We start from the raw sequence: 14,019 nt of genomic DNA on the forward strand, positions 1-14,019 counted from the left end.
TTCTCTCCCTGCAAGTGTCAGTAATTATAACAATCACTGGAATGGAAGCAGCTGGCCCCGTAGCTGAGTAGCGCAGAGCAGTGCTGATCTCAGGACAAATACAGGTCAAATAGATGGAGATCAAGCATGTCATAACATGCGTTAATTGTATCTATACTAATTGATTTTTTAAGAATAAGCACTAGTAATTTATGAGTGGTGAGATGCTGTAAGTAGCACACAGTGGGAGGTAAAGGTAAACTTATGACCTAAGGGTGCCATTCAAACAAACTCATCTCTCCCCAGGAGCATGCAAGACATGCCACCAAACATAGGAAAAACAAAAAACCAAAAAACAGTTTAGGAACAAAAGTATTTTTCTGTACTTTTTACGATGCACAGAATTTAATTTTTATCAATTGTTAAAAGGATATTGGATAACTGAAGTACGTCTATCACCATAAACAGCAAAGCTATTCCTAGGAAAAATTACATAATTTTCATTTGGGAAAGGATAACCCCGATGTAACTGTACCCTTAAAAACAGAAATACAGATCCTCTGTAAGAAATACATTTTTTCTGGCACTGAATTTGCCATACAGACACCATCTCTGGTAAATATTGACCTCTCAAATACATATCTCTCAAAGAAAAAGCAAGCAGCTGGGAAAAAAAATGCACATGTTGAAACAGCAGCTCTTCCTGATTTTTTTATTTATTTGTACTTTTTATTATTGACTGCTGCTTCTCTATTTATGTAGCACCTTTGATCATGAAAAGAAAAGCTGTATGTTCATCACTCTTGAAACTGACTTCCCCTTTCCAAACACAGATCACAAAAAAAAAATTAGCAAAAGAATACACACGTGTTGCTGATGAGTAAGTTTCCTCCTCAGATATAAATTTCCCTCATTTTTGGACGTGAATGATGAAAGTCAGACATTTGATGTATGAAGTTACCTGTTGTGCTTACCAGCTTTCTAATACAAGAGCATTTCCACAGTTTAAAGATAAAAGTTAGGATGTACATGAAGGATATTTGAAATATAGAAGATAAATATCCATAAAATATCACAATGACAAAGCATTTGTATTCTGCAAAATGCAACCGTTTTACAAAGCGTAAGTTTCTTCATATTCATGTAACTCGAAAAGACAAAGTTTTAGTAGCTAACAATAACAGTTAAGTGTTGTTTTTTAAATGTAATTAAGGAAGAAAATTTCAAATGAGTCCTGAAAGATATTTCCTTTATAGATTAGTGAAAAATCAAACACATTTTGGGAAAAAAAGAGAAAAAACACTGCTCCTCTGCCTTAAAGTATATGCATACAGCTGGCCTTACACCCAGAAAACCCCCGAAGAGTGGTGATAAGACCAGCGAGGTACACATTCCCTCTTTGTTTCATCAGGCAGCAAAGACACACGACCAAGCTCACACTCGGACGTGCCCCACAACCACCAACCCCCCCCTGCTGGTGCAGGCTTCATGCCCCCTGCCCGGCCCGCGGGAGGTGGTGCGGGGAGCGCCAGCTTCCCCAGCTGCCGCACCGCTCTTTCAAACGGGGCACCTGCTCCTGAGCTGGGCACTCAAGACAAAGATGGCCACACCGTGGTGTTACACACGTTTAACTTGATTTTTGGCATCAAATCGTTTGCTGCATGAAACAGCAGCTCTTTAATTTAGAGAGCAAGCAGGGAGGAGCTGCCTCCTCCTCCTCCATCCCTCCATTCCCCACAGGACAGCTTCCGTGGTGCTCCCACCACCTGGAGGAGGCTCTGCTCACGGCTCTGCTCCAGTACAAAACTCAAGCCTCATCTGGTGTGAGCCCTCTTCTCGTATCGCATGTTGTTCTACGTCTTAAACCTAGCCACTGTACTTGTGACGGAGAAAAAGAAGACTACTAAAGGATCCTTCAACATCATACATCAACCTTCTTCCTCCCATGTAGAAGCTAGCAATATTTTTAATCACGATAGTAAGGTGATAACTTCAGTGTCAAGCTGAAACGACATATCAAATTATTCTGAAGAAAGTCATTTTTACCTTGCTTAATTTGTCCTTGAGCTGCATGACTTGACATCGAAGGAGGTGCCTTCACTTTTGTCATCTCTGGAGTGCCAGGCCGAGGCGGCCTAAACACAACGTGCATGAAGGGGCAGAGGAAGGAAGACAAGGGGAAAAAAAAAAAGGAAGGAGGGGAGGATTATTTGCTAAGACATTGTGACTAAACAAACTTTGAAAGGCAATCCTGTAAAGAATGATGCATCCCATTTACAGTTCCTAGCTCACTCTTTGGTGATGAAAAGTTTGTCCGTATGTTTTGATCTGTTTAGAATTTGACCTGCTCTTTAGTCTATTTAAAACTAAAACTCATCAAAAAGGACAAAACTGGCCTCTCATCCCTCCTGGCACAAATCTTACTCTAACTCCACATCACATTAACATTGTAAGTTATCTAACTCAGTTGAAAGCAATAAAGTTACTTTGGCACAAAAAATGCTTTAGTCATGATAAGAAGAAATGCACTCTGGTCACCTGGGTACCAAAGGTTTTCACAGCCATTTAACACATCAAACTCCACAGTAAAATTAAGGAAAATAAAGCACTGTATCAACGTAGAGACTGAAAGAAAGTTGTCGTGAGTTAAAGGGAGTATTTTCTGTACCTGGTCGGGCCTTTCTTCATGTGGTCTCCAATAAAAGTTGCATTAGTCATGCTCATCAGCGTGTTTGCCAGCGAGATGACAGACAGGAGGTGCTGAGTGGTGACAGCACGCGATACTCCGTATGTCCCCTTTCCGAGTCCTTCTGTAATGGACATTTTCCTTCCCAGCTCCATGCCCTCATAGGATGGTTTACCTACAGACTGATTGTAACCGGGAAGCATCAGAGACATGTGGCCACCTCTAGACAGGAGGCCAAAGGACACCGAACAGTGCGGCTTAAGCATCCCCAGGCGATCAAGGCAAAGCTCATCTAGAACAGAATTCAAGCCCCAGGCATGAAGACAAGACATAAAAAGCTTTGCTGTATCCATGGTTAGATTATACTCTAATAAAGTTAATGGTTTAGATTTGCTAGAGCGATACTCTGGGTCACCATCTTCTCTTCTCTGCCTTATTGATTCTTCATCCTCATCCTCATCATCGAGAAGATGCTCTTTGATATTCTCTTTGATCGTCTCCTTGACCTGCTGGAAGAGGACGGCTGCTCGTTTGCCAGTCAAAAAGGAGCCTCCTTTGTCAGAACCGCCAGATGCCTTCTGCAAATTCTCCGGAGAAATGAGTGCACTGTTGGGTCTCGAGGCCTCTTCGGTCAGCAGCTGAATAATCAGGGCCTCTACATCGAAGAAGAGCACGTGTATGTCTGGATCTGTTAAGTTTGTCTTTATAGCTTGAACCATCAGGGAGTTATGCGAATATTTAGGTAAATTCCCCTGCAAAAATAAAAGAAAATAAAAGCTATTTCAAAATTTTAACTGGATAACTGTCTTTATACTTCTCTTGGATTTAATTCACAAATTGAGGAAGCCCTGTGTGAACAAAGTTTGAAAACTCGCAAGGTATAAAACATGAAAATCATTCTAAGATGCTTCACCGACATTCTCATAACATTGGGAATTTCAGAGTTGTGATCAAGTATTGCAAACCTAATATACGTTAATACTGTAACACCGACACTCAGAGGATTCGGTATGAACACCGGTGCACAAGCCTGGGCACTCAGATACTTGGAAAAACAAGGTGACACCGTTCCAAAGAATGCCCTGTGCAAGGGACCGCTCTTTTCCAAACAGAATAGGACGCAGGAAGGTTAAAAAAAAAAAAAAAAGGAAAAAGGAAAATAAATAGAGCTCGAAGCAGACCTCTGCTGCTCTCTGCTGGTCAGAAGCCAGACTGCCAGAACATCAGACACCTGCATTTATCAAGAGAAAAACAAAAGAAAGAAACAAGCAAACAATCACACACAAGCTCGTTTTCTTAGGACCCAGAGACTGGCAAGAGCAATCCCAGCAGTTCTTTCAGCATACATTTTTCATAATGTGATTACTCCTCCATCAACCTTTAGCTTCTTGGGTTTGCTTCTGCATGCGTAATTGTTTTCCCTTATTGACTGGGCAAAAACTACCCCTGCTAAAGGATTTAATACGGTCACAAATGAAACTTAACACTAGTCTCATGTCTACAGATTTTAATCCCTAGCATAAATCAAATTGAGATAATAAAAACCTAGATATTGCAGTGTTCAGAAAACATGAAGCTATTTCTTTATTGTCAGGATATTCTTTTTCCCCTCTCAATACCTAAACTGTCCTCTCATGTGCAATACAAAAAAACTTCATTCAGACAAGTACCAACATACACACCTGAACATATAAATTGTTTATTCTTAACAGACTTCATGGTATTGATGTATTAAGCACATACTGACATTGCAAATACATTGATCGATATTAAATAAAATAAAATGATGTTTTCTATCTCAAAACGGCAGTAACAGGTTTGAAGAAAAATATCTTAATTTCTTTTGCAAGCCACATCTCTATAGGAAATTCAAAAGAAGCGTTAGAGCTATAAGAGGTGACCAGCTACTTCACAGAACCGTGGAACAGCTGAGGCTGGAGCGCACTCCAACCCTTCGCAAAAACAGGACCGTGCCCAGTCCAGCTTTGAGCATCTCCAAGAAGGACACCCCAGAGCCTCGCCCCGTGCAGCCAGCTCCACTGCTCTGCTGCCCTTGCAGTAAAGAGAAGTCTCCCTATGTTCAGACTGAAATTTCCCCCGTTTCAATTTGTGCTCCTTGTCCTTCCAGGGCTTACCCAAGGCCAGGTAAAGTTAGCTTACGTCTTTTCTATTAAAATTTCAGAGTGGTTTGGATAAGATCCTTTCAGTTACAATGATGAAGACTTGCTGTATTTTGTTGAATTACATATGAAAATAAATTGTTTGGATACTGCATAGAAACAGACAAGCTAGACCAGAACTTACTTTGTCAGACGCTTCAGAAGCCAGCAGGTTAGTGGCAAGAGTCTGCAGTTTTTGATGTGCCACGTTTTTCAGAGCAGCCAGGCTACGCCGAGTCATGGCCTGCTTCAGGTTGACAGCGGGATGACTGAGGGAGTCCACAGCCGCTGGAACTGCCTCATCACAGGCGTTCAGGATTTCTACTGCTGTTATTCCCATCACGCACCTGTCCAGCGCACCTTCAAACGTTTTGGAAAACATTAGCTTAAGCAGGAACAATTCAGAATGCGCAAAATATTGTAAGTACAACAATGTGCAAAAATAATTTATACCACAGGATGCAACGGGTAAAGCTTTCTGCTAACAGCTATTTTTAGAAATATCATTCCCAAAGGAATGGATTTTTCCTGAATTTCCACGAGACTGAAGTGTCAGGGCTCATTCTTACTGTCTTCGAAACGGAGCATTAGCCCCTTTAAAAACAAAAGGAAGGGAAACACAAACCAGACAAACAGACAACAGAACTGATGACTATCCTTCACTTTGCAGATGAAGAAACTATTCGAGATTCAAGGTGCTGCATTTCTACACCAAGCTTTCAAGAAAACTAAGAGGAAGCATGAACACTAATAAATTAAGAGGACACTACACGTGCAGCTAACAACTGTTCTCTGTAAAGATAAATAGGAAATATATGTAGGGAGAAAAAGCCAGAGGAAGCTGTACTTCTCCAAAAATAAATGAGTTATTCTAAATACGTTTTAATATTTGATCTACAAATTTGGCTAACATGGGGAGAGCTACATTTCTAAACAAAAATGCATGAAAAAAATTAACACGTCTCAGATGCACCTTGCACAGATTACCAAGTATTATTAAAAAAATTTGATTAAACAATGTCTGAACTTAACCTTACCAGTATCCATTTGCCAGACGTACACAGACCCATCTGAACATCCCACTACCAGGTAGTCATCAGAAGGCCTCCATTTTATTACTTGAATAGGAAAAAGGTGACGGGATGCCAGCATGATGCATTTTTTCTCCCGCAGACTCAGAAGACCTACCGAATGATCACTGGCAACAGAGCAAATACAGTGCTGGACTCTTGCCTTAAAAATGAATGAATAAATAAATAAAGATTAATCATAAGGTAGGCAGTTTACTTTTAAGAATCTCTTCTTCACTGGATGAAGTATAATGATCAACAACCCATTTTATAAGCAAACGCAGGCACATAAATCTATGGCAAAACTTGCTGTTATCACTGGAAACAGATTTTCATTTGCAGAAATTCTCTCGAATCCAAATACCTGCATGTCATAAAGAGCACACAGGCACAAAAATGTCCTGCCTCCTTATCATAACCACGTGATATCGCTACCTCGGAAAAATTTTATGCACTGAACCAATAATGTCACTTCATGGTCATGTTCAGAATTTTTTCAATCTTTCCAGAAAAAGGAAATTATTTTCTACCAACATGTTTTTCAAATGTTTAAAATCTGAACGGGAAGTAACTGTATAGGGTTCAAAAGAGTCATAAAAATAATACTTCATCGGCAAATAAAATACAGACTACTTACTCTCAAGCCTGTCACTTTTATTTAATTTTTTATGCTATAGGCCAAAATATTTTAGCTAATATTGATGCATATTTCTTAGTAAAAGAAAAAAGAGACTAGAGGCATTTTGATTTATAATACAGAATAGGCGTGTCCCTGCACATACACTAACAGAAACACTGCTACAGGTGAAGTCACTCAAAGAACTACCCTTCAAATAGTTTTAATAGCTTTGCGTTTTCTTCCAGCTCTCTTTAGACTTGGATTATATGCTAATACTGAAGTTTAAATTAAAAATTTCACATCTACACATGGTTTAGATTAAGATGCTAAGTCACGATGTTTTCAAAGGTGATATCCAAGGAAGGTTAGTGTCTCAGCAGAGCTAAGCAGTGCAGAGGTACAGGAAACAGGCTCAAGAATTAGAAGTATGAAAAGGAGGATGAAAAAAAGCAGAACATTAAAGGAAAAGGGAACAAGAAGGGAAGGGAAAAAAAGGAAACAAAAGGCAAAGAAATTGTGTTGAGCAAAAAGGAGAACCCATGTTTCTCAAGTAAACCTGTGTCATTTGTGCATTAAATTCTCTCTGTTCATCCAAGTTATCAAAAATAAAATTTCATTCAAAACCTAAGGGCTTATGAGCTAACTGGTGGGGAACACTTGCCTCAGTTTCAAAGGTTTTCAGGGGAAAAAAGTTGCTTCCATGTGATAGAAATCCTCTCCTGCAGTTAATGCTGGATATCATCTAATGTCAAGCATTTCCTTAACTAGCTGGGTTTTAACATACATTTTCCCACTATTTTTAATTATTTCCATAGCTAAATCATGTTGCAAACAAAACCAAAATTAACGGAACAGTTAAATGGTTTTAAATATTTGCAAGGGTTATACTTTAGCTCAGTGCTAGAGCTTTGGTATTTCATATTGCATTCACACTCTCAGGAAGGATTTCAGGGGCTGTAGCATTCATGGGAAGCATAAGACAAGTTATCAGGACATATTAGTTAAAACTTACACTACAGTTTTCTGGTGGAACTAGAAGCTGTGTAATTTCTCCACCATGTACACAGAAGATATGTTTCATCTCTCCAGAAAATATATCCCACATGATGACTGAGAAATCCACACCACCTGAGATCAAATACCTTTGATCATAACGAGAAGAAACCTGGTGAGGATACAGTAAGCATGTAATTTTGTTTCGATGGCCTCTGAGAGTCCGGTGAGGTGGCCAACCTGAGGAATTGGGTAAGGTCGGGGGTACGGGGTGGGGAAGGATGAAAAAGGGAAAAAAATAATTAATTTTTGATAGAACAATTCATAAATTAGATTGCACACACTGCGATCCAGCTGTGCTTTTCAAAAGCTTATTAGCATACCTCTCCGAAGCATATGCTCTCCTTGCAAAAGCTGAACTATAGCAGTTTGTGTTGCTGGCACAATAACAATGCTTCCATCCTCCCGACCACAGACCAAACGCCCATGTGCTGGGATATACACACTGGCTGTAACTTTAAGTGGTTCATTGAAGTTTGGTATTAAGCTTAGTTGGTCTATAATCCCAGCTGGGCGAGGAGTGAGTTTATCAAAAGCTTCCTGGAGGGATATTGAAGTTGTTGTTTGCAGTCCTGTTTAAAAAAAGGGGACAAAGAAAAAAAAAAAAGAAAACTATTCAAGAACCAAAATAGGAATGCTTTTTCTGAAGGATTTCAAAGTTAAAATACACCATGCTACAACACCACATAAAAGATATCGGAGATCAATTCACTGACCTGAGGGAAGCTGCAGCAACACATGGAAACAATACATGTGAGAGAACTGGAAAAGCATATGATTTAAACTACATGAGGAAGTTATGTAGGCAGACAACAATGACCACAGCTGGTGTTTGGAAAAAAAGGCCATTAAAACTTAATACCTGAAAAGTGTTCAGAGTAAATGTAAGATTTTGATCACATATTAAAAAGTTAAGTAACTGCAACTCTTAAAAGAAGCAATGAAAAAAAAAGTACAACAAAAAAAGCTTCCTGGATTTATAGGAAAAGCAGCAGTGCTTTATCCAGCAACAAAATACGTAACAAAATAGAGATGTCCATAACAAGACCTAGCAAGAAGACATAATTATGTAATACCTTCTGCACTATCTTGTTGTTCAAGATTTTCAGGCACACTCCAAATACACAGTCTTCCTGAAGAGTCTCCTTGGATTAGCAGCTTATAGGAAAACTCCCTACGTCTGCAGAAGAATCGAGTAACTGGGGGACATATAAGTAACTGTTAAAAAATAAAATAAAATAAATTAGAACTTCAGACATACGCAAACCATGTAAAAATCTGAGTATTTACTTTTCCCACATAACTCACTGTACATTTTGAAAGTAGAACAAAAAACAGCTACTCTATGCCTTATCTTTGTTATAGAAGGAAGAATAAATACATCAATACGAATTAGAAGACACTGTGGTTAGTTATGAAACAAGTCACAGTTCTAGGGGAAAAAATATGTATATATAATAAATATATGTGTTTTTTATATTTTTATATTTATATCTCTCTATATATATATGCATACTGTAAAATTGTTAACGTTTCAACTGTAATGGTAAGCTGGAGATACACTACTCAGTAAGGAATGTGGCCATAAGAGAAAAGGAAGTTATAATGTTAACAAATAACACAGCAGATCAAATCTATACGTGTTTAAATGCCCAAATTTGGCAACAGATTAAATGGTTGCTATTAAAAAAAGGATCCATACAATAGTCTTACACTAACAGTATCTGTAAGCGAGACAATTATTTAAACCTAGTACTACACATGACTAGGTATATCACACAACAGTCCCAAAATATATTAGTTTATAGCAGATACAGTTCACAATATAATATAAAAACAAGTATAGTTAAATGAGGATTTTAGCCAGAATTGGCTTTTATTTATTTTGCAAGAATCTAAGCTTGAAAAGTCAAAGTTGTGACTCTCAAAGCCCTTGCTCAGTGACTGCCCAATCATCATGCACATCACAACTTGACTTCTGCTCCAGCACTGATGAATGATAAACTGTGAGCATACAAGAACTGAAGATTCACTTGACCATAGACTAATCTCTGCATTTATTTGAAAACCAACAAGAACCAAAACAAAGAAACAAAATAGCAGGGAAATTACATCTGGTTTTCTTCCAATCGTCTACTTTCTCTAGCAAAAGAGGAAATTCTGAAGGTCTACTTAGAATGAGAAGAAAGTGTCATGAAGCATGCATATTTAAACTCTCTCAAGAAGAAATACTGACCATAAATGAAAACCCCAAAGAAACGTATTTTTACCTGTTTATCTGCTCTGTCCAATATGCTGTACAATAAAGGAGGATTTAGATTTTCTACTGCTTTTCCCACATCTCTGCGAAATGAATCACTAGCTGGTAGACAGCTGGGTTTAAAAACGAAAAAAAAGGAATAAAATTTATTGTATGACTAAAGTGATCACTCTGTCAATAGCTAACTAAATAATATGCTAGATTCTTAAGCAAAAACAGTATCCAAGCTCTTAAACATTGCATTTTCAGAGTTCAGAGTTTCAGAGTTCAGAAGAGTTCAGAGTTCAAAACATTTGGCTTTTTACTCAGGACCAAACCACACCAAACTCAAGTATTCCTCCACCAGAGCACCAGGTAGATCTGCTTGCTTCTTTACGCTGTGATGGCACATGAAGGTCAGAAAGGATTTCTTGTCTGACTTATGTGAGAATACTGGAGGATCTATATGATAAAAATGCATCTCCACCCAGAACAAAGAAATGTTTGCATATCACAAATTAAAAGATGTAAAAAGAAAACCATTCAAACCATTCAAAATGTCTCATGCTTTAATCTTAAAAAAAAAAAAAAAAAAGGAATCAGAGCATTTCATTGTTGAGTACCTGGGTGGTAATTTATATATGAAGCTTTGTCCATCTTCTGTCCAAACAATCACTTTGTCAGCTGACACAAAGTCGCCACCGGTCCAGGTCTGTTCATTTTCACTAGGGAGTGAGCATAAAAGGGAATAATCTCCAGCATCAAAAACCTGAAAAGAAACAGAAGTCTATCAGTCATCAACCAATTACAGATTAAAATGCCCAGGCAGCAGCTAATTGCAGTTTCCACATACGCATATTAACAGGATTTAGAACATCTTGATCTGAATGTCTTACTGGCAATTTAATTACACGAGGTGCTAGTGTGAGAATAAGCTAGCGTTTGTTCAGCTAGCTTTCCTTACCCTCCAGTACTTGGAGCACACTACCAACAACGACCGCTGGGTAAATGCGCAGAAAGAAATGCTTTGACAGTTCTGACAATAAATAGGTTTTGACTCCTCTTCAAATATTGGTGTGGTATCCTAAATAAAAATAAACAAGCAAAGTAATTACATTAAATTATCTACATTTGATTTAAAAAGCCTGCAGACTGTCACAGGTACGAGAGTAACATATATGCAGAAGAACAGAACTAAAGAAGTGATGAGAAATTGGCTTGTAGAGACAGACAAAAATGGCACCAACAGGAGGCTGTGTTATTTGGAGAGCACGTGTGTACAGCCCCATCGGGCGTGAGTACTGACCAGCAGTCAGCAGGCAGAGCGCTGAACTGCTGAGCACACAAGGCTGTTTCCTTCCTCGCGTCAGCGAGCTCACGTCCCCAAGTTCCCAGCCACGGACTGGGTTAGAGGTGAAGGTTCAGTCACCGCTGACCGCATTCTCCTGAGATCCCATCTAGCACCACCGGGCAGCACTGGACCTCACCCCTCCGGCCCTACACCCTTTGCTGAGTTAGAGCATCAGACGGGTCTACCCCATCGGTGCTGTGCCTTGACCAACCTCGGTCCGCATTAAAGCGTAACTTTCTTCTGGTTATGTTGAGGGCGGTTTCCGATAGCCTGTCCAGATGAAAACACAACCAGCACCTGAAACTGGCAGTCTCTACACAGGCAAACATATGTATGGAAATCAGATAACAAGAAAACACCCAGCTGATTTTTTTTCCTTGCTCAAACTGACCTTAGAACATGACAGAAAACGTGATGGAAGAGGGACTACGTGGTTTCATAAGATGCCAGATGGCCAACTTCTACGGAAAAACCAAACCCTTGTCACATTTCTTATTCTATTATTCCTCATAAGATCTGCAAGAGCACGTGGCATCCTCTTTTGTCACTTAAGCCTAACAAATTCCCCAGCTGGACAGATTAGTGGTGCCTATTTAGCACCGTCACTCTCGGTGGATTAGCTTTCTTCTAGACAGCCAGCTGAAACTAAGCACATTCAGCTCACATTTCATTCTTGTACGGTTCCCACTATCCCAAACAGACTATACTCCCGTTTAGGTATGTGTTTCTTACTTTCATACTCCTCACTGTACTATGCAGAGTAAACAAGTATTTATTAATATCATGTTCTGACTAATAAGGACTTACACTGCAAGGTCTTTAACATAAAATTTGTCCGTATCCAAGTTACACATACAGCGTAGCATCCACATCGTTTTGGAAAGCTAAAGGTTACTGAAACAATTTTTTGTTACTAAATTTACTTTGGATCTCAAAAGCCTGTGAGAGGTACAAGATAATTTCACGAAAGAACAGGACTTTTAAAGAAGAAAAACTAAAACTGAATAGACCAAAATATTTGCATATCATTAACACAAACCATTAAATGGCATGCATAAAAAAACAGATTTGTAGAAATTAATTACTGTATTAATTTTGAAATAAGTTCTGTTAGAGTCAAACAAAGAACATCTTCATTAGGATTTCTGTTGATATTTAAAAAAAAAAAAAAGATAAAGCCCATGATATTCCAGGTAGCAGGAAGAACAGGAAAAAGGATTAACAGATGTTCTCTCTTCATCAGAGCAGGACTTGAGGAAAAAAAAAATCTGGGAGTTAACAGTTGAGGGTGGTATGTCCTTTACGATTTTTGGGAAATGTCACTAATTCAGAAGCCTTTGCTTACCTGCATGCGACTAACTTCAGAGGTTACTATCCATACTTTCAGGATGCCAGTCACTGAAACTGCTACAACAGTATCCTCTGGGGGGGGAAAAAAGGCAGCTAAATACAAGAACGTCTTCATTTTGGTACACACTTGTACATATCTGAGTACAAAAATATGAGAGAGCTCCTCAACATTGGAATTTACCAAAACAATCTTAAACTGTTTGCTTCAAAATCAAATGTTTATTTGCAAACTGGTATGCCAGAAGTGCACATACACATATTCAGTGGTTTTGTGTTTAAGTTTCATTCCCATTATGGGTGGGGACATGGTCTCTTAACACCTAGGGCTCAAATTAAATAGAGGGGGGCAGAGGGTGAAGGGTAGCCCCAGTTGTTTCTAGCACTGCTGTCTGACACGAGGCGTTGTCTCATCACTGTCTCCAAAAGCAAGGTGTTTCTCTTGTAGGAGGAAAGACCTCTTGCTTATGCCTAGCTCTTTGCCCACACCGGCCTGAGAGGCTGCTGAAGCTTAATATGGGAAACCTGCCTGGGGGTTCCCCAACAGTCTCTCCGAAAAAGTCATCCATTCCATTCACTAACCACGCACACCCCCAACACAAACCAACCCCCCCACACCAAACCCACACCTACTGCTAGTCACTTCCTAGAAATTCCTGTTTTCCCCAGGCAATTCTGCTGAAGGACAAAAATCCCCGGGCCAAGGGATAACTTCTTGATTACAAAACACAAACACGATTAAAATGATTACAAAACAGAGTAAAATTAAATGCAGTAGCAGGGAACTTAAAACCAGAGTTCACTTCCCATTGTTCCAGCAACTCAGATGTTGTGGAGACAGCAATTCAGCATTCCCACAGCAGCCCTTTGGGAACAGTTTACAACCGCTGTCAGCCTTAATTGAAGATAAGTCTCTTTCCTTCAGAATCTTCTTTCTTAGTGTTCCTCAAACTCTTAGAAATTAACAGCTTCAACAATGGAAAAAGCTGAATGAGGCACATCTCCACAGCTGCCAAAAATTTACAGCTTGGCAACTGAACACAAACTAGCAGCGAAGCAGATGTGTGGACAGGTATTGCTTCAAACCATGTTAACCCATCCGCTACTATACATTCTGTCTACCCACAAACCTCTTCACTAAACTGCCTGGCGTTCTTTTTAGAAGTTCCTCTCTCTGCAGTCTTCAGCTTTTTTATTGTGTACTTTAATCAGCACTTTCCTTAAACACATCTCCTGCAATAATAGCTTTGAAAATGTTATGACAGCACTTTTTATAAAGCTACTAATCACAAGGAATATTCGCGGTATGTATATATCTTGTCAAAATCACAATTCCTAGCGTGCCAAATGATCTCGATGTATGCCACACATCACATTAGTAATGCAAATGACAGCCTTAGCATCTAGAGTGCTTGCACCTCTTCCTTTAGCCTCGTGCCAGTTTCCAGGCTCTTGCTATCACAGCGTTCTCCAAAACCTCTTTTCAATTCTCAAAGACAAAACAAGTTATCACTCT

The 14,019-nt window shown here is 39.2% G+C and overlaps 1 protein-coding gene across 8 annotated transcripts in view; it reads right to left on the bottom strand.

The window, feature by feature from the left end:
- WDR7 (WD repeat domain 7) overlaps positions 1-14,019 on the bottom strand; it is a 115,169-nt gene that overhangs the window by 91,067 nt on the left and 10,083 nt on the right. For 4 of the 8 annotated variants that reach the window (XM_040540757.1, XM_040540754.1, XM_040540755.1 and 1 more), the window contains exons 6-16: positions 12,502-12,578; positions 10,770-10,889; positions 10,429-10,574; positions 9,837-9,939; positions 8,643-8,784; positions 7,890-8,138; positions 7,526-7,746; positions 5,862-6,057; positions 4,970-5,184; positions 2,648-3,417; positions 2,026-2,114 (exon numbers count right to left, since the gene is read on the bottom strand). In XM_040540757.1, the coding sequence (XP_040396691.1) occupies positions 2,026-2,114; positions 2,648-3,417; positions 4,970-5,184; positions 5,862-6,057; positions 7,526-7,746; positions 7,890-8,138; positions 8,643-8,784; positions 9,837-9,939; positions 10,429-10,574; positions 10,770-10,889; positions 12,502-12,578 (2,328 nt within the window). Of the gene's footprint in view, positions 1-2,025; positions 2,115-2,647; positions 3,418-4,969; positions 5,185-5,861; positions 6,058-7,525; positions 7,747-7,889; positions 8,139-8,639; positions 8,785-9,836; positions 9,940-10,428; positions 10,575-10,769; positions 10,890-12,501; positions 12,579-14,019 lie in introns of all 8 variants that reach the window. The other 4 variants (XM_040540751.1, XM_040540752.1, XM_040540749.1 and 1 more) reach the window with 1 other exon arrangement.

The sequence above is a fragment of the Cygnus olor genome, chromosome Z, assembly GCF_009769625.2.
Source record: "Cygnus olor isolate bCygOlo1 chromosome Z, bCygOlo1.pri.v2, whole genome shotgun sequence".
Lineage (NCBI taxonomy): Eukaryota > Metazoa > Chordata > Aves > Anseriformes > Anatidae > Cygnus > Cygnus olor.